Source organism: Mytilus trossulus, chromosome 3 (assembly GCF_036588685.1).
Source record: "Mytilus trossulus isolate FHL-02 chromosome 3, PNRI_Mtr1.1.1.hap1, whole genome shotgun sequence".
Classification (NCBI taxonomy): Eukaryota; Metazoa; Mollusca; class Bivalvia; order Mytilida; family Mytilidae; genus Mytilus; species Mytilus trossulus.
The window spans coordinates 71,917,480-71,937,850 of record NC_086375.1 but is presented as its reverse complement, the minus strand read 5'-3'; the positions used below and the strand labels follow the sequence as shown (position 1 = coordinate 71,937,850).

The following is a 20,371-nucleotide window of genomic DNA, read 5'->3' as shown; positions in this document are numbered from 1 at the left end:
CCTACTTGACTCCATATTTCGGTTAACTGAAAATACTTTTCAAACCGCCCCGTGTTATATATTATATATTATGATTTGTAATTGATACCATCGTTCGATATCAAAGTTTGAAATTCCCAAGCAATATTTTTGACCTCGAATACAATGATCAAACAATATATACGATCCATTTTAATTGCAACTTAGCATAACAAAAACATTACAACAAAGGAAGCTTATTAACAAATGTTTCATAATTGTAAAGTTTAAGTCAACCGTTAGTATTTTCTAAAAACCGTAAGTATTTTTAGTATTTTTAAAAAACCTCTGATTTAAATGTAAAGCGTCAAAACATAATGACATTGCACTCACTTGGAAAATCCGGTTAAACTGGTTTGAATGGACTTTGAGGAATTCTCATTGTACATTCCGAACATTTTACAAAATTCGACATTCTTTTTAAATCAAGTTGGATTTGACTTATATCCATATTAAGTTGAACATCGAAATGAACTATCAAGCTTTAAAAGACTTAGCTCCATGCACTGTTGTAAAATGGAACACATATGTAGACAATCCAGGAGTTTTGTATGATCTGATAGCATCCCCGGATATGATTTGGAATATGACTTGTAAACAAGATAGGTAATTAATTATCAGTTTGAAAACGTAATGTTAAAAGTGTTCTTTTCTACCAGTGTTTTATTGAAAATAGCATATACATAGTTTTGTAATTTTAAAAATTAATAGAAATATGATAACCGAAAGATTAACATTTTTTCGCCGAATAGATTTTCTTTTTAATGATTTGAAGCATTGTTCGGTGCCCTGTTCTATACCTTGATATTCAACCTTGTGTTGGTTAGCCAAATTATTAAACAAAGGTAAAGCCTTTCTTTTCCTATTCTTAATTTCACTTTCCTTGAAATTCATGTTTCGTTGGCTTCTCCTTATGGTGTGCACATTTTTAGTTGGTTCGATATGCCAATGTGTTTGCAGCGACATCTCAGATTTTCATTAACTTCAAGGTTTTATAACTTTACAATTCTCTACCACAGGGATACAAATATCAGGATATAGATTTCTCAAAACTTTCACTAATGCAAATTTATGAATATCATAAATAAATCTGTGCGTACTTAAGGCATAATCTAGTCTGAAGACATCCCTTTTTTGTTGATGAAATGCCTTCTACTAATTGCATTTTATTCATAATTGTATATACTGTACATATGTTTTTCTCTATGCCTTTTCAAAATGACTAAATTACGGTTTATTGAAAATAAAGATATACAAGGAAGAATAATTATAATTATAAAGGGTCCATACAAAGGTCATGACAAAGACTTGAACAAAATCGGTAAATTTTCAGATCATAAGATTTTTCTGTAAAACTTTAATTTTCTTAAAACCCTTAAAGGGATATGTGAAAAACAAACTTACAACTAACATATAAACATAAATATAAGACAAGTTATGTTGAATTAACCACATATCTATGTTTGATTTTACAAAATTTAGCAATCTTTTTGTAAACATCACGATAATTATTTTTGAACACTTCACAAAATATAGTAAGACAATAGAGATTTTCTTTCACTGTTGAAAAAATCTCATTAATAAGTATAAAGAAATTCATCACAAATTCGGTCGTTCCAAACACAGAAACGACCTTGTTGAATAGATGAAATGTGATTCAAGGTCAAGTTACAGTAAAGGGGCTATGTCACAGATTTTCTCAAAATGCGGCTTTGGCTCGTTGAACTCCAAAATTTGAAAATCGATTATTGACTTTTGACGAGGTCAATACGTTAGTTATGAACTTGTTCCGATTTTATTTAGTATATTGGCCGATGACGAAGTCCGAGGTTCACTATAATCTTACAGGTCCATATAAAACTTATCGACTTAGTGAAAGTCTATAATTTATATGTTACATATGTGAAAAGTGTGAGTTTGAAAATGTTATTGACTCGATGTTACTATTTTGGGAAATGATATTAATTCGATGTTACTATTTTTGGAAATGATATTAACTCGATGTTACCATTTTGAAATAGTAATGTCGAGTCAATATGGCAAAATAGTGTATAAATACATAGTATGAATTGGAAAACACGTGACCAAATAAACCAATGAGAAATAAGAAAAATCAAACTTTATGTAATATATATATATATGATGTAAAGACGGGTTGTATAAACATAATGTACACAGCCATTTATCACCATCATTGCTGGTGATCCGATGGATAAATCTGTTGTAGAGTTGTCACTGACTCAGACGTACTTATAAATATAATTATTTTCTGTGACTGTATCTTGCATTAATTTGTAGGATCATTTACAATAGATAATTGAGCTGATCTGTAACAATAACATCTCCATGCCTTATATATTATGTACTGTAGTACGACGCTAGATTAAAACTGACGAGGTAAGGTAACCCAGGCCACCGAAAGCTTTATTTTAGTGAAACCCAAGTGGTCGTGTGGTCTAGCGGGATGGCTGCAGTGCAGGCGATTTGGTGTCACGATATCTCAGTAGCATGGGTTCGAATCCCGGTGAGGGAAGAACAAAACATTTGCGAAAGCAAATTTACAGATCTAACATTGTTAGGTTGATTTTAAGACGAGTTGTATATATATACAACTCGTCTAAACATCAACCCAACAATGTTAGATCTGTAAATTTGCTTTCGCAAATTTTTGGGTCAACATATTCATGCTTATATATCATGTACTGCAGTACGCCGCTAGATTAAAACTGACGAGGATAGGTAACACACGGCCAGCAAAAGCTCTATTTTTTGTAGAGCCCAGGTGGTCGTGTGGTCTAGCGGGACGTCTGCAGTGCAGGCGATTTGGTGTCACGATATCACAGTAGCATGGGTTCGAATCCCTGCGAGGGAAGAACCAAAAATTTGCAAAAGCAAATTTACAGATCTAACATTGTTAGAGTCAGTTCTGAGTCAGTGACAACTCTACAACAGATGTATCCATCGGATCGCCATCAATGATGGGGATACATGGCTGTGTACATAATGAATATACAACTCGTCTAAACATCAACCCAACAATGTTAGATCTGTAATATATACACATCGACCACCAAAAGCTATATTGTTATGTAGCCTATGTGGTTGGTTGGTCAAGGGCGCTGAACACGGTGCAAGTGGTGTTGCGCAGGATGTCACAGAAGCAGCCACGTTCATTTACAAGATTAATTTGTTTTAATCTTCATTAAACTGCTATTTATTTTGGATGTTTATATAGGCAGCCTTTGTTGTAATGATCTTACCATCGTCAAATATAAAATGTTATACTAGTTGAAATCGGTCAGTAATGTTCATTGGGAATGTATTTCTTCACAGTCTTTGTTGTAATATCTTAACTGTCGGCACCTTTGAAATTTTAGAAATGTACCAGTTCATATCTCATTATTTTTCTTACGTCATATTTGAAATTTAGAAAATTGAACAAACTTTGCCTCTTATGCAAATTACAAAATGTTTAAATCAACAGGACTGAGGTCAAAGAAGGTAATAAGACGATCCATGTTATCTTACCGACATTAACAACTGCGTTTGGCATGGTGATCAGCTCGTCGTGGTTGGAACTTGAGGATCGCACAAGAGCCAATGGTAAGATGAAAACCGGTTTTGTCTGCCTGTTACAGATGGAAGATTTGGAGTTTGAAGACATACAAGTATAGCACATACCCCAAGGAACATCCAAGCAATTGTTCTTTACGATAGAGGCTCAGTGGAGGTATGAAGGTGCATCTCTCATGACTGCAAAATTGGACTTGGTGACTATATGAGGAAACCTTAATGGTGATCAAAACATCAAAGAAGTTCTTCAGCCAGGAGTTGTACCTCATTTGATAACCACCCATCAGCTGCAAGACCTGTGTTTATGGATGACAACGCTAGGCCGCATCGTAACTGCTCTTCATGGCCTGTCATGAGCTATTTAAAGACATGTTAAGCCATCAGGTACATGCAGCCGAACCACCTGTACACAATTTATGTCAGTTGGGGGCAGCATCGCACGGGAATTGTGGCAAATACCACAGCAGGTAATCCGATGACTAACTGGAGGGATGAGACGCAGGGTTGAGGCCTGGACCCTATTATGTGGTGGTTACAGCTAAAATTGAATAATAAACTGTGGATATCGTTTACAGACTTACAAAGTACGTTTTCTAAATTAAATGACAATAGTTTCATGCAATACGAACTCAGAAGGTCCATACTTAAAATGGACATGTTCTAGTGTTTAAACTGGGCTTGTTGTTTTGTGACAATCTATTCATTAAATCATTATTTTTGTGCAATTTGTTGTGTTTTTTCTTAAAGCTAAAGTTATCTTCTGACAAGTGCATTACTTTTTTTTGCCACCATTTGTTCCGGATTTCCTTATCGTATTATTTGCTAATTTGAAGGAAAAAAAACGTTTGGGGGCTTTTTCTTTGTGTATAGTTGAATTAGAATAAATTAGTATGATTCATTTCACATCATAATCATACTGATAAAGGATATCTGTTATCCGAAATATTTATAGATAATTACATTTATTATTTTCTTTTCGTAATATTGGTGTTTTTTGGTACACTTTTGAGGCGTTCTCAGTAGCATGGGTTCCAATCTATATAGATAATTTAGGCCGGGTGTTACTTTTCCAAGACAGTTTTTATCTAACGTCGTTCTACAATACATGATATAAAAGGCATGAAGATGGTATTCTTACAGATCAGCTAAATTATCTATAGTAAAGGATTTTACAAATTAATGTAAGATACAGTCACAGAAAATAATGATATTTATAAGTACGTCTGAGTAAGTGACAACTCTAGAACAGATTTATCCATCGGATCACCAGCAGTGATGGTGATACACGGCTGTGTACATTATGTATATACAATTCGTCTAAACATCAACCCAACAATGTTAGATCTGTTAATTTACTTTCGCAGATTTTGTGTTCTTCCCTCGTTTGGATTCGAATCCATGCTACTGAGATATCGTGACACCAAATCGCCTGCACTGTAGCCGTCCCACTAGACCACACGACCACCTGGGTTTCATAAAAATGAAGCTCTCGGTGGCCAAGTGTTACCTTTCCACATCAGTTTTAATCTAGCGGCGTACTACAGTAGATGATAAATAAGGCATGAAGATGTAATTCAGCTAAATTATCTATAGTAAAGGATCCTACATATTAAAATAAGATACAATTACAGAAAATAACATACATATATATGTATATGTAGAAGAAACTAAAAAAACAGTTTAACTCACTGACTATCGTTATTTCATAGTTATATAATTATGTGCATGTTATTTGTCTTTCTTACTTATATATATACATGTATGTGTGTGTGTTTCATTTTTGTAATTGATTACTAAAAATTATCCCCCAAAAAATATCCTGTGTGGCAATATAATATATATATCGTGAAGGTCCATATGAATGTTACATATTCCCCTACTGGACTCAATATTTCGGTTAACTGAAAATACTTTTCAAAAAGCTCCCGTGTTATATATATAATGATTAGTCATTTATACCATCGTTCGATATCAAAGTTTGAAATTCCCAAGCAATATTCTTGACCTCGAAAACATAGTTATCAAATGATCAAACAATATATACGATCCATTTCAATTGCAACAAAGCATAACAAAAACATTACAACAAAGGAAGCTTATTAACAAACATTTTATAATTGTAAAGTTTGAGTCAACCCTTAGTATTTTTAAAAAACCGTTCGTATTTTTTAAAAACGCTGATTTAAATGTAGCGCGTCAAAACATAATGGCTTTGCACTCACTTGGAAAATCGGGTTAAACTGGTTTGAATGGACTTTAAGGAATTTTCATTGGACATTCCAAACATTTTACAAAATTTGACATTCTTTTTAAATCAAGTTGGATTTGATTTATATCCATATTAAGTTGAACATCGAAATGAACTATCCAGTTTTTAAAGACTTATCTCCATGCACTGTTGTAAAATGGGACACATATGTAGACAATCCAGGAGTTTTGTATGATCTGATAGCATCCCCGGATATGATTCGAAATTTGACTTGTAAAGCAGATAGGTAATTAATCATCAGTTTGAAAACGTAATGCTGAAAGTGTTCTTTTCGACTAGTGTTTTAATCGAAAATAGCATATACATAGTTTTGTCATTAAATCCATAGAAATATGATAACCGAAAGATTTACATTTTTTCGTCGAATATATTTTCTTTTGAATGATTTAAATATTGCTCGTTGTCCTGTTATTGACCTTTATAATTGACATTTTGATGGTTAGCCGAATCAATAAACAAATGTACAACTGTCCGTGTCCTGTTCTTCATTAGATCTTTATAGTGGGTACATTTTTTAGTTCGATATGCCAATGTTTTTTAGCAGCGATTTCTCTGATTGATCAAATCTTGTTTTTATAACTTTACATTTTTTACACAGAGATACAAATATTAGATTATAGTTTGGTCAAAACTTTTACTAATGTCATTACCAAAAGTATATTTCTCTATGCCTTTTCAAAATAACGGTTTATTGAGAATATGGCAGTAGGATTATTATTATAAAATTGGTCATGAAAAAGACTTAAACAAAATCGGTAAATGTTCAGATCATACTTGATTATTCGGATATCTTTAAATGTAAGACCGTAAAAACATTTCGTTCCTGATTAGAGACACTGATGAAAACATTTGAAACTTCCGTTTTTTTTAAAGGGATATGTGAAAAACAAACATAGAACTAACATATAACACATAATAGTATTAGTCCATAACAAAATAGTAACATTGAGTCAATATCATTTCCTAAAATAGTAACATCTAGTAAATATCATTTGAAAATGCCTGTACCAAGTCAGGAATATGACAGTTCTTGTCCATTTGTTTTTGATGCGTTTTGTTATTTGATTTTGCCATGTGATTATGGACTTTCCAAATTGATTTTCCTCTGAGTTCAGTATTTTTGTAGTTTTAATTTTTCCTAAAATAGTAACATCGAGTTAATATCATTTCCTTAAAATAGTAACATCGAGTCAATATCATTTCCTAAAATAGTAATATCGAGTTAATATCATTTCCAAAAATAGTAACATCGAGTTAATATCATTTCCAAAAATAGTAAATAAAGGCAACAGTAGTATACCGCTGTTCAAAACTCATAAATCAATGAACAAAAAACAAAATCGGGGTAACACTTGAGTCAATATCATTTCCTAAAATAGTAACATCGAGTCAATATCATTTACGAACTTACCTGTTTACATAAAATTATGTAATACATAAACTAAGGACTTTCACTCAGTCAGAAGGTTTGAATGTATTTGGCTTCATAATGAAAAAGCAATCCCTAAAACTCGACCAATACAATTCAGATTAAAAAGTCCATCATTTTTATGATATGCGGCACATGTGTTTGTTTTCCATTAAATCAATGAAGATGTCACACAGCAACGCCATACAAAGTGCCAAAAATATGATATTTTACAAGGTTATTAAGATGCCACTAACTACGGTATAAGTATTTTTTTTTCAAATCAGCTAGTCTCTGATTGAATTGTTATGCCTTTCGTGCAAACGTTATCGTTTATACCTGCAGCAGAATAACAAAGACACGTTTATTGAGGCATTCTAATAAAAATGTAAACAACTAAAACCTGAAAAATTGAACATCGGAATGAATGTTAATTGAGCATGGTACGCTCTTTCGTGCTTAGCTTGCGAACTGTGCAGTGGGATTGCTGTCATTAATGTGTCACCTTCACATCTTTTTTAAGTGGTATTTTCCTTTTTAGAATATAAATTATTGCTTATATTTTTCATTATCAGATCATTTAAAGTAGATACTACCGAACAACTCCAACTTGTCATAGAAGATCTCCTTCACAAACCAATGTTGTTTAAATGTTGTATAATACTGCAGACAAAAGAATTCAGGATTCTTTACAATAACATTATTTCGGTGGAAGGTATGTATGAAAAATACCATTAGGTTATACTCTATATTTCGAAACTACCATAGAAAAGAATTTTATTATCTGTGATGCGTTCTTCTTTGGATATTATAAAACAAACAAAATGTAACTGGCCATTTAAATTGATAGGTATTTTTATTAGTATATGCAATAGAAGGATAATGCCTTTCTTCATGTTAAAATACAAGCGTTAGTGAGTATTTAATATGAAAAAAGGTTTTATCATGCTCTTACAAATTTAGAATATTGTAAAAATGATAATTATATTGGTTATAATCAAAAATAGATTTCAGTGCTTTAAGTGTATGCCCCTATATTTTTACAGTTAGGGTTTTTTTGGCTTGTGAGAACGCTGTCTACATATTCCATTATATTAATGTTTTATTTCTTTTACTGTCTCTATCGTTTGGTCTAGATCTCTTGTGAAGAGTTGTCTCATTGGCAATCTTACCACATCTTCTTTTTTGTATAGTCGGAGCAATGTTTAATATAAATGTTTGACTTCCTTTTCAGCCATATCATTTATGGATTTGTCTTAGTAATGAAATGAATGTCTTGTTATTTAGGAAAGTTTTAAAATAATTGTGTTTTAGACATAAGATTATTATGTTAGGTTGTTTATTTAAAATCTATATATGCAAATAGAATTAGAAGATATAATCGCGTTCTAGAAGAATTTCAAAAGTTAATTTAACCATAGATAAAAACATGGTCTTACCAACCGCATTCAAGTAAGCTGATTTTTGGATGTGTTAGCGGTATCAATGTTATATTTAGTTAATGAGATTTTTCTTTAAAATCATTTGCATATGTATATGCATATAACAATTATATTACTTTGATTTTAATTTACTGATAACAAAACCAATTTTATACCAATAAAAACAATATTTAAAGATCAAAAGAGTTGCTAAAAGACGTCTAACTATGTCCATATTTCAAAGATAAATCCGCTCAAACGTGTTAACTTTTATGATAAGTGATTCTTAATAAACATTAATTGAAAAAAAACAATCGAAATAGTAACATGAACCTTAGAACCATTCTACAAGTGCTCAAAAAGAAAATTCTAGATTAGATTATGAAAAGTTTTGGGGCCAGTTTCACGAAGCTGTCTAAGGACTAAGACATGTCTTAGGATGGTATTATGACATTATTCCTAAGAGGGTTTCACAATGTGGTCCCAACTTAGGACATATATTAAAGTTGATAATAAAGTTAGGACTACTCGAGAGGTGTCGTATGATGGTCATACTTTTATTTATATAATTTAAACTTATTTTCTATATTAACTTAACAAATTATTTTTCTATTATCTAATTAGCAAAGGATCTCTTTACTGCTGTTACTAACTCAACAATGATTCATCAATAACAAAAAAAAATCGATATATGCTTAGAAACAATGAACGAAGTGACAAAATGAATTCAAATCACTTTTACCAACAACAAAAAAATATCAGCATTTTATAATTCCACCCCACCCCCCAAATATGTTTCTGAATTTTTGTAAATTGGTGCATTTATAATAGGTTATATCTATATATTACACTACTATTTTATATTAGTTTTAAAAATTATCTAATGATGGAATATCAATCAATACGTTTAGTAATTTATGGGAACCACATACTACATGTACATGAATGCTTCAATAAAGCCATGTTTTAAAATATTTGAAAATTTAAAGAACTTGCGACAGGGTTATAATATCTTAGCTAAGATCATCATAAGGCATCTTCGAGACGAGGTCTGAGATATGTTATAGGATAGTCATAAGAGGATCATAACATGTTAATGTTAGAATAGCTTTGTGATACCAGCCCCTGATGTGATTGTATTTTTAAAGAGTGATGTTACTATTGAATAAGGGGATATTAGTGTAGAGGCTTTTTAAAGGGCCATGAATCCATTCACTAATTGAAGCAAAATGGGCACAGAATGTCAAATATATCGTCCGACTAACAACATTCGTTACTTTATAGAACGTTAAACACCATTAAGTCTCACTTTTTATTTACACAAGCCCGTGTTCTAATTAGCACAAAATATGTTTGAAACATGCGCACAAACTTACTGTTAACATTATCGTCATTTTGCTTTTTTTCCTAGTAACTTGTTATATATTAGCTGCTTACATAAAAAATTATCAAATATTGTTAAGAAAGCATCATATATTTTCCCTGCTATTAGTTTTGAAACTTATAAATTATGAAAATGTAATGTACATAATTAATAAGGAGGGATCGTGAACAGCCAAATATTCCTGAGGTATTTTCGAACGCTTCGACCGATTGAAATACAGTACGTGTCCTATTAGAATCGACATTACATCTTCATGTTATGCTCTATGCTCATTTACACATGAGAAGGCATTAAATTTGACAATGTTTTACACCACACTAACGCTCATAGTAAAATATCGACAAATTTAATGCCTACCCATGTTAGAATGGGCAAAGTGCATGACATGAAGGAATTATTTCTTAAATCACAAACAGAGTGCTCTAGAAACGATGAAATTGTTAACAAATAAAAAGTTAGGCTATTTTATTGGTGATATGCAATTCGATTTGTTTTATTTTATCATGGTGGATAATTTATCTCATGCATCATGCTCCAAAACAGCACTAACGGTTGTGTTACCTATCAACCGTACCTCATACGTAGCAAATCAGGGAATAGTAGAAATCCGACTTCACCATTGAATTTTTCGTAGACGTTCATGTCGTCACAATGAACATATTTGTGCTAAAAGTTGTTTCGGATCATAACAATTGCCGGACACGTTTGGGAGAGGAAAAAATCGGACACGTTTAAGGTTTATGTACCCTTCTGTAGCCATTTTTGTACGAATTTTTCAAACACCAATTGTATCAAAACTACAGATATAATGAATAAATTGACAGGCCATTTTGAACATATACTAGGGGGAAACTTGATGCAAAGCATTATTATTTACTGTTGCATTGCATTTAATAGAAAAAGAATACTTTGTGGCAAATAAATCAAGATTTTTATAGAAAATCCACAGCCTTTAATACAGAGATTTTTGTTATACAATTTGAAACATAGATTACTCACTTGCTTTTCTATGATGTGCTAGTGTTTATTTCTTGCAAAAAAAATCTATATAACCTGCAAATTCCAAAATACCTCGTGCTGAGTCACTAAAGTCGAGCGCACCCTAAAAGGTGTACTTGATTTGGTCCATATTTGTATTTGTTCTAATCAATAACTACATTAATAAACTTGTTTAAGTAAATCAATGCTAGTACTGCATGCAATAATCCTATATCTATCGGTCATCAAATTGCCAAATATGATAGAACAAGGATAAAGGCTGTGGATTTTCTATAAAATTTCCATATGTTTAGCATTGAAGCGGTACATAATCCTTAAGCGAAGTAAATAATTGTGGACATTTTTCGTAGAAGATATGATTTTGTTGACATGTTTGCTTTTTTTCCATTTTGCAATGATATCTGATTACCCCTCCCAATAACCGTTTGGTATCTTCTTGTTTTTTAATAGATACTTGCAGGTTCAACAAAACCGGATTTACATGTGAGCAATACTAGAACAATATTCACCAATACAGTAAAATTTTATGATAACAACCACCACTGAAATATAGATTTTTCAAAGAGAAAACCTTGTTGAATGTCCTTGATAACAAAGTATAACATAATTGATAACATGATAACATAAAAATGGTGTAAATTGCATCAAAACAAATAAGGAGCGATCACATTAAATGGATCGATTGAAAAAATGTTCTTTAAACACTCATGTTCCCTTTTGCGCTTTACAGAGTGGTTTGCTGTTCTTATAAATCCACAGAATCCAGAAATACAAGAGTTTTTGCATCCATTATTGACAGATGCAAGAAAGCATTTAGACGCTGGAGAAAAATTCTGCCTGAAGGTAAAAACTTTACAACTTAAGTGTTATAGGAACCGGAATTGCTCATCTGCAAAACGTTCCCGTTCATATCTAAATAGTGCTGCTGTCTTCGAAAAAAATACGAAATAATTAAATGATACTTCTCCGACTTAGATCCGTATTGCACATTTTGAATTAACTTCTCTTCACAACGTCAGACTGGAATAGTTTTAACCCTATTGAGATTTTGGTTTGATCCACACTTTCAGCACACATCACTAAAATCATGGTGGCCAGTATTTGTTTTAAAAAGCAAACTGGAATAACCACTTTCGACAGAAAAGGTTAAGTGAAAAGTCAAAAACACAAAAATACCGAACTCCGAGGAAAATTCAAAAAGGAAAATCAAAAATCAAATGGCAAAATCAAAAGTCCAAACACATCAAACGAACGGGTAACAACTGTCATATTCCTGACTTGGTACAGGCATTTTCTAATGTAATGACTTTCAAGTGAATCCTATTTATCAATTTCTGGTATATTCACTTCCCTCAAGTTAAGTATGCCGAGAAGTACTGTATGGAATATCTGAATCAACAACATTAGAAGATTTCTATATTAAGTTTAATCTGTTTTGGTGGAGACATGAGTAGGTATATTAATGTTTTGGAAAAAACCCAGTCGAAAGCAACATAACAGGCTTGGTCTGGGTAGTCTGTTTTCATTGTAATTCAAGTCAGAGATATCAGCTCTTTGATTTTAAATGGAATTGCATTGTGTCTTGGCTTGACGTTTTTTCTGATCTTAAAAGTCAAGAGTTATACGGGATTGTTAGATACAAAAATGTACCTTTTCAATTTTTTTTATTTTTTTTATTTGAAAGGTTTCTAAAAAAATTGTGGATTACCACCACTATTTCTGGTAAACTAATTAATTCTTAATTTCATTACATACTTTCCGTTTACTAAATTGTACAAGTACAATTGTATAAGTACAATTAACACAACAATTAAGAACAGCATTTGACAATGGTGAACATGGAAATATAATATTAACATATAAGAATGTCTTAACCTCAAACACACACTGATAAGCATTAAAGATATAATTTTATTCTTTTTTTTTAGTTAACTGGGGCCCTGAAGGCTACATGGGAGCTTATGCCATCACTCGACGTTCGTCGTCGTCGTCGTCTGTTGTCATCGTAAACTATTTTAAGAATATTCTTCTCTGAAACTATTGGGCCAAATATCTACAAACTTTAACTGAAAGTTCCTTAGTGTATCTTGTTTATAAATTGTATCCGAAGTTTTGATCCATCAACCAACAAATAAAAAAGAAGATGTGGTATGATTGCCAATGAGACAACTGTTCACAAGAGACCAAAATGACACAGACATTAACAAATATAGGTCACCGTATGGTCTTCAACAATGAACCAAGCCCATACCGAATAGTCAGCTATAAAAGGCCCCGATAAGACAATGTAAAACAATTCAAACGAGAAAACTAACGGCCTTATTTATATAAAAAAAATGAACGAAAAAAAATATGTAACACATAAACAAACGACAACCACTGAATTTCAGGCTCCTGACTTGGGACAGACACATACATAAATAACATGGCTGCCATTGCTAAAAATAAAAAAAGGGGTCAAATGCAGTTTTTGGCTTATATCTCAAAAACTAAAGAATTCAGAGCAATCTGACATGGGGGTAAAAAGGTTCAATATGTCAAGATCTATCACCCCTGAAATTTTCAGACCAATCAAACAACCCTTTGTTGGGTTGCTGCCACTAAATTGGTAATTTTCAGGACTTTTTTGCAGTTTTTGGTTATTATCTTGAATATTATTGAAGATAAAGATAAACCGTAAACAGCGAAAATGTTCAGCAAAGTCAGATCTACAAAAAAGTTAAATGACAAAAATGTTAAAGACCATTTTGCACAATTTGTTCGTCATGTTTACTTACATTTAAATGTTCTCTGAAACTACTAGGCCGAATACTTCTAAAATTCAACTGATTGTTCCTTAAAAAGGGTAACTGGTTTATAAATTGTATCCGAAGTTTTGATCCATCAACAAACATGGCCGCCATGGCTAAAAATAGAACATCGGGGTCAAATGCAGTTTTTGGCTTTTATCTTTTAAACCATAGCAGTTAAAACAAAAGTTGCGGAGTTAAAGAGATGAATAAGTCAACATCTATCTGCTATGAAATGTTCAGATCAATTGGACCACCCGTTGTAGGGGTAATGCCCGAAAATGTTTATGTTTATGAAAATTTCCTGTGTTTTTGGTTATTAGAATCAATATTATAACAGATAGAGAGAAAGTATAAATAGCACGAAATGTTCAACTAATTAGGATCTAAAAATAAGACGTTAAATTATCAAAAAAGTCATTTTACTCCCGAAGGAGTTATTGCCATTGAAATTGCGTCTATTACTTACTCAAAAATCTTCTTCTCTGAACCTACTGAGCAAATACTTTCAATCACTAACTGAATGTTTCTTATGGTACTTAGTTTATAAAGTGTATCCGAAGTTTTCATCTATCAACAAACATGGCCGCCATGGCTAAAGTTAGAACTTAGGGAACAAAAGCAGTTTTTGGCTTATATCTCAAAAATCACAGCAGTTAGAGCAAAAATGAAACTGAAAGAGAGTTAAAGTGAAAAGAGGGGTATGGTCTATCTGTTATAAGAAAAATCAGACGAGTTCGACAAACCATTATATAAAAAAGAAGATGTGGTATGATTGGTGGTTTACCGTTGGAAATAGCTTATTTTATATTAAATTTTACTGTTTTTTGGTTATTTCTTTAATATTAGAATAGATAAAGAGACAGTATAATAAATGGCAAACATGTAATGCGATCTACAAATAATTAACATGATAAAAAAAGTCAATTGGCCATATAGTCAATTGATCATTAAAGCCAATTGACCATTTGAAGAGTTGTTGCCCTTAAAATTTTCCATTTTACTTTTTCAAAAATCTCCTTCTGTGAAACTACTTTGCCAAATACTTAAAAACTAAGATTAAATGTTTATTAGGGTTTCTAATTAATATATTGAATTTGTGGAATTAATCTTTTAAAAAACATGGCGGCAGTTTCTAAAATTATGACATATGGGTCAAACGAAGTTTTTGGCTTTCTTCTCAAAAACTAAAGCGGTAAGAGCAAAACTGAGATAGGTGAAAGTCTTTGACAGGTTTAGATCTACCTGGCAAGTGATATAGTTTTGGTTTATGTATAATCTTTAATATTATTATAGAAAGAGAGAAAGTGTAAATGACAAGATAGTTCAGTAAAGTAAGCTCTACAAATAAGTCAAATGTCTGAAACTGAAATTACAGCCAGGTGAACGATATCAAGCACTCAGACTATCGTTTCTGCGTACTTGAAACTTGCTTTGTCAAAGTTGTCCACCAAGGTCCTCCTTTCATAGTAACTACTCGATTGTTTATCCTATTTTAAGTAAGGTTCAACTTGCTTTGTTTTTCCGTTTTCAATGTTGTATTTTGAGATATAATACTTTTCAGTGTGTGTGTTATTTCTACCGGTAACGGTCGTGTCTTTATTCACTTAAACACATTTTTTACATTGTCATACTTTCATATTCGGTTGTAATCGTATCTATGGAAACGAATTAAAATATATCGATGTGTTTTTTTCTTAATTTCAGTAATGGCTCTGCGTCAGACGACAGAACAAGTCCGAACCGTCTTATCACATGTTATGCGTTCTCTTTTAATAGCATTTTTTCTTCTTCACATAGTTTAAAAAGACCTATACTTAATTTCGGTATCGGTACATTGGTGTACGGATATCATTCGTAAATATAAATCAACCTGTAGTACAGACATCTCATACGTTCAGGTATTTCACATCCCATCTTTTATATTCATATTCTATACAAAAAACAAAAATGTCATCATTCACCTCAAAAGCTAACCAAACCTCTAAGCTGACTTATTCAGAAGGAAAATAAAGTTACTGAAGATGATGGCATTTTTCGGAATTAATATCGATTCTCTTATAGGGTCTTTGCATGGAAAAAAAACTCATTTATTTTAATACCAGCTGTTGGTATTATAATGCGGGTTATTTTTGTCTCGTATAATCAATGATGGCATGGTACTAAAATCCTAATTGGAGGAGTTGTGCTTAATTTTCATATGTTGAAGACATAACCATTCGATAAGCTTGGTTGAGGTATTGATCTGGCATGTTAGTTACTGCTAGTAGTCCTTTGATAATTAATGTTGATCATTGTCATTTTGATACTTCTATTACCTACTCTAACATCGGACTCGGACGTACGTTAAACTGAGTTTTCATTGTGTGTATTGCTGTTTGTTTGTTTATCCCACATTAGCTAGAGGTATGGGGAAGGTTGAGATCCAACAAAATATTTTTGACCCTGCCGCTTTTTTGCGCCTGTCTCAAGTCGGGATCCTCTAACCGATGTAAGTCTTGTGTGTGAGTTTTTATTTTTCATTTTTTGTTTTATGTCCAGCTGAAGCCCGCCACCGGGTTCATTTGGTGGCCTTGAGTTGTTTATGCTCGTTGATCAGGTTTTTTTTTTTATACATTATCTGATTCGATTATCTATGAAAACCGCAGTTGACAGGTTTATTTTTTTTATCGCAAATCCTTCAAATATTTAAACAATTTTAAATTTGAGATAACTTTTTCAGATCAAACTTGGACAATGTTTTGCAGAGTGGTACTTAAATAATAATAAGAACGAAAATACGTGTAGCAATACGATGATTGGCTTACTAGCAGGAATGGGTTTACAAATCTACAACGATTCTAAACCGATATCGATCTGCCATAATCCAGGAGTGATTTGCTCATTTTTTCCATGCTGGTTGCTTTTTGGAGGTTCATGTTACATGGTAAGTTTAAACATATATTTTTAAGGCTTTTTTGAAGTTCAAGTTTGGATTGACCAAGAAATCTCAAATTCTGATGTGTGTGTGTCAAAATAAATAACGTTAATTCTTTTATTATTGAAATGGTGTTGTTAAAGTATGTTACTTATCATTTAATTGGTAATGGATGCAAACATTTTGATGCATGTCATTTATATGAATCTTATTGCCATTGAAACGATCATACCATAAAGGTGTTTTATTAATTATTTATTAAAGATTAAAGAATGATCATACATTTCATTCAATATTTCCTCTATATAACAGTTACATTCAGCCATTGTTATTTGTTGTTTTAAAGGAAGTGCACCACTAATTCATGGTCCCATTGCTTTCAATGTTAAATTCCTCCTTTTCAAGTAGACACGTTTCTTTCATTTCAAGTTCAAATAAAGTGGCAATAATTACATGTCAAAGCAACACTTTATGGTGTCTTGTACTGACAAAATCCACATACCTTTAATGGCATATAAGAAAGAACTGGTTCCCGGAACTTCAGATCTGACAAACAGACAAAATGTATCCTCTGTTTAAGATTTGGTGCAGTTTTTTTAATAATTAAAATTAAAAGTCCAAGAGTGAACTTCAAGATCACCAGTCCTTTAGCTTTCATTTGATGTCAAACATACCTAAATTGAAGGCCGTACTTTAACCTATAATGGTTTAATTTTTAAATTGTTATTTGGATGGAGAGTTGTCTCATTGGCACTCACACCACATCTTCCTATATCTACTAAATGTCCTACATATTTTAAAAGTTACAATCATGCGTAGGAACTATTTTGTGTCAAATATGTACTACTTTCTGGTATGTGCTTTCTTGCCGGGCCCGAAATAGTAGTGTTACACCTAAATAAAAGCCTCATTTTAGACAGCATAGGTGTGGTAAATTTTAGATTTCGTAGACACTTGGTATAATAAATTGTATGAAAATCCTTTCATAAGATCATTTTGCTTAAAACAATTCAGGCATTATTAAATATTTCCTATGATTTTACAGGTACATAGAAAAATGGAATTTGACGATAGAATAGAAAGTTTAAGTGGTATACCTATATCGCTTTTAAATGAAGAGGAATAGAACATGTATATAGTAATACCACATCGAAGGAACAGTTAGGCAGATTTGAATATATTTTGATTTTATTCACATGTACACCATACTTGATACATTTTTAAAGGTTATAGTTAGAATTCTTTAATATTACTTTCCTCTAAGATTGCTCTTCATAGCTCCGCTATACGGATGTTTTAAAAACACATTTCCCCACAAATAACAATATCAAAGATTGTCAATACAAGCATTTTCATTTTGGGTCAAATGTTTTGATACTACATGAATTATTCAAGGACATCATTCCATCAGAACAAGAACTGTTTCAGTAAATACTACTACGTGTCAATTCAGAGAGGAGGAGACTGGATCTTTTCCCTTTGCCAACCAAGATTATAAAAAACAAATTCATTGTTTTGCTAACTATGAAGGACCGTTTGGCGATAAAAAGATTAAACGTTGTACAGGATCGTTGAGATGGGTCTAGATCACACCTGCCGATAAGAAGCAAACTAACTATTTCACTAGACCGATTTATCAGTAATCAAAAGTTGCTCTAAAATAAATCCATAAATGCTAGAAATGTGTATGAGACAAATTCATCTACATAAATAAAGTCCATTCGTTACTCAATTCGCAAATATGGATTGCAGTTTGGTATACGATGTACGTAACGTTCAGATGATGTTTGAATATACATCGACGAATGTTATTTTCCTTGATTATAATTATAGATAATTCATACTTCTTTATAGTTTGAAGATATCAGTTATTTAAATGTTTCATAGCAATTGCTAATGATTTTATAGATTTTTCAAGATAGAGTGTCTTATTAGAGATTGATTTCAGGTTTCTCAAATTTCTTAATTATATTTTAACCTCTTCGAACCAACTGGGACTTATTTGGTCTTTGACAGCTAATTGTCACTTAGTTATTTGCTTTTCTGTTGATTACTCTAGAGATGTACCTTACATGTAGCTTACATAGTTTTTAACATGTCCTTCAACTTGTAGCATTTCAGATATCATTTATTGGATGACATCTGGATTGTTTTGCAATCAGAATAGTATTTTTGTAACTTGTATGAGTATCCCCAATCCATATAGTAATGTTTGTATTATATGTTTTCAATATATTATTGCAGGTACTAAAGTCCAATGCATTTTCCCCTGATATTCAACCGGAAAGACACTATCGGCTGTTCTAGCTTTCTAAATATTTTCATTGGTGGTATTGACTTGGTGGTATTGAATATAAAATAGAGAATGAAAATAGGGAAGGTGTCAAGTTTATTTGTGATACTTTGTTCTTTGTGTTACTATGTTCTTTGTGTTCAAATATGAGTTGTTGTTTATGCATTTTGATATTTCGTATGCGTATGTTTTTGTTTTAAATTAACTGGGTAATATAGCTTTTTCTGTTAGTTTTTTTATCTAAATAACTTCGCTTTTTTGTGGCTGTACTTTATAAAAAAAATACTCATTGCAACTGTATTTGAATTTTATGTTTGATAGTATTTTAGCTTTGAATGGATTTTTCACACTGTTTATATAGATATTTGCAGACTCTGCGGGACAAAACGATATGTGTCAAATTTCAATTCCTAAACTGGCTTTAGACTGCTATATAATTAAGATCCATTTTGTTACATCTCGTGATCAATTTTATTTGGCAATCGCCAATGGTAGTCAGCAGGATTAAAGAACATCAGTTGTTCAACCTGTTAGTTAAATGCGTTCTGTTTAAATATACTTCTTCATTTTTTTTGCCTTTTAGAAAATGTTGTTTGTGCTGTATTTAGACCCTTCTACAACGAAATTTGTTTTACATGCACACGTATAAATTTAGACTTGTTTATATAAAGATATTTACATACAAGTCTGAATTGAAAACAACGTTCAAACCTATGATTGAGTTGGATAAATATGTCTTCATTGATTTTAGAAATCAAAACAATATTTTGAAGGCCATATAATTTATGCCGGCGTCACACATTGGCGAATAGACCGGCTTGTATCAAAAGTACGGAGATAATTGACAAAGTCGGTATACGTTGCTGGCAGGCCAGAGGAACGTTAGGCAATCGTAAGACTCGCGTTGCATTAGTTTGAAGTACGTCTAATACAAAGGTATACGTTTCGGTGAACGCTACAACTCGAGGAAATGTTTATGCAGCTTAAAATTGTTCATCCAGCTCAAGTGTGTGGCGCACGTCATACATACGCTACATGCGCGTTGAAGACGATACCGATAATTTTGAGACACGTTAAGGGCACGTTGTATACGCTTCAAGATCATTCAACTTTAACTAAAACGTATGCGGGTGTGTTTGTAACTCAAATACGTTCAAGAAACTGTTTACCTTCCTAGCGGGCTTTCCATCTACGTTAGACAAACGCCAGTCATACACCAACATACGTTTCCTAAACGCCCCAAAACGTTTTAGTACGCTTCTCGTACACCCAATACACACTAAAAGCTCGTTGAGCACAC

The 20,371-nt window shown here is 32.2% G+C and overlaps 1 protein-coding gene across 3 annotated transcripts; it reads left to right on the top strand.

Moving 5' to 3' along the window:
• Window positions 1–369: 369 nt before the first annotated feature.
• LOC134712315 (uncharacterized) lies at window positions 370–19,573 on the top strand. Of its 3 annotated transcripts, XM_063573747.1 has the most exons (6): window positions 370–624; window positions 7,844–7,983; window positions 11,803–11,915; window positions 16,584–16,787; window positions 17,824–17,938; window positions 19,023–19,560. In XM_063573747.1, exons 1-5 carry the CDS (start codon window positions 488–490, stop codon window positions 17,902–17,904), a joined length of 675 nt encoding a protein of 224 aa, XP_063429817.1. In that variant the 5' UTR covers window positions 370–487; the 3' UTR covers window positions 17,905–17,938; window positions 19,023–19,560. The 3 variants fall into 3 exon arrangements, with proteins under 3 accessions (XP_063429817.1, XP_063429815.1, XP_063429816.1); XM_063573745.1 differs by having other exon boundaries at window positions 17,824–19,569; XM_063573746.1 differs by lacking the exon at window positions 370–624 and adding an exon at window positions 5,881–6,086 and having other exon boundaries at window positions 17,824–19,573.
• Window positions 19,574–20,371: the final 798 nt, after the last annotated feature.

Bases quoted from the DNA above. Each gene is read 5' to 3' on its own strand.
- LOC134712315 (XM_063573746.1), top strand. From the start codon at position 5,950: ATGAACTATCCAGTTTTTAAAGACTTATCTCCATGCACTGTTGTAAAA. The intron at 11,916-16,583 runs GTAAAAACTTTA...TAACTTTTTCAG, and splicing joins GAGAAAAATTCTGCCTGAAG to ATCAAACTTGGACAATGTTT. The intron at 16,788-17,823 runs GTAAGTTTAAAC...ATGATTTTACAG, and splicing joins TTGGAGGTTCATGTTACATG to GTACATAGAAAAATGGAATT.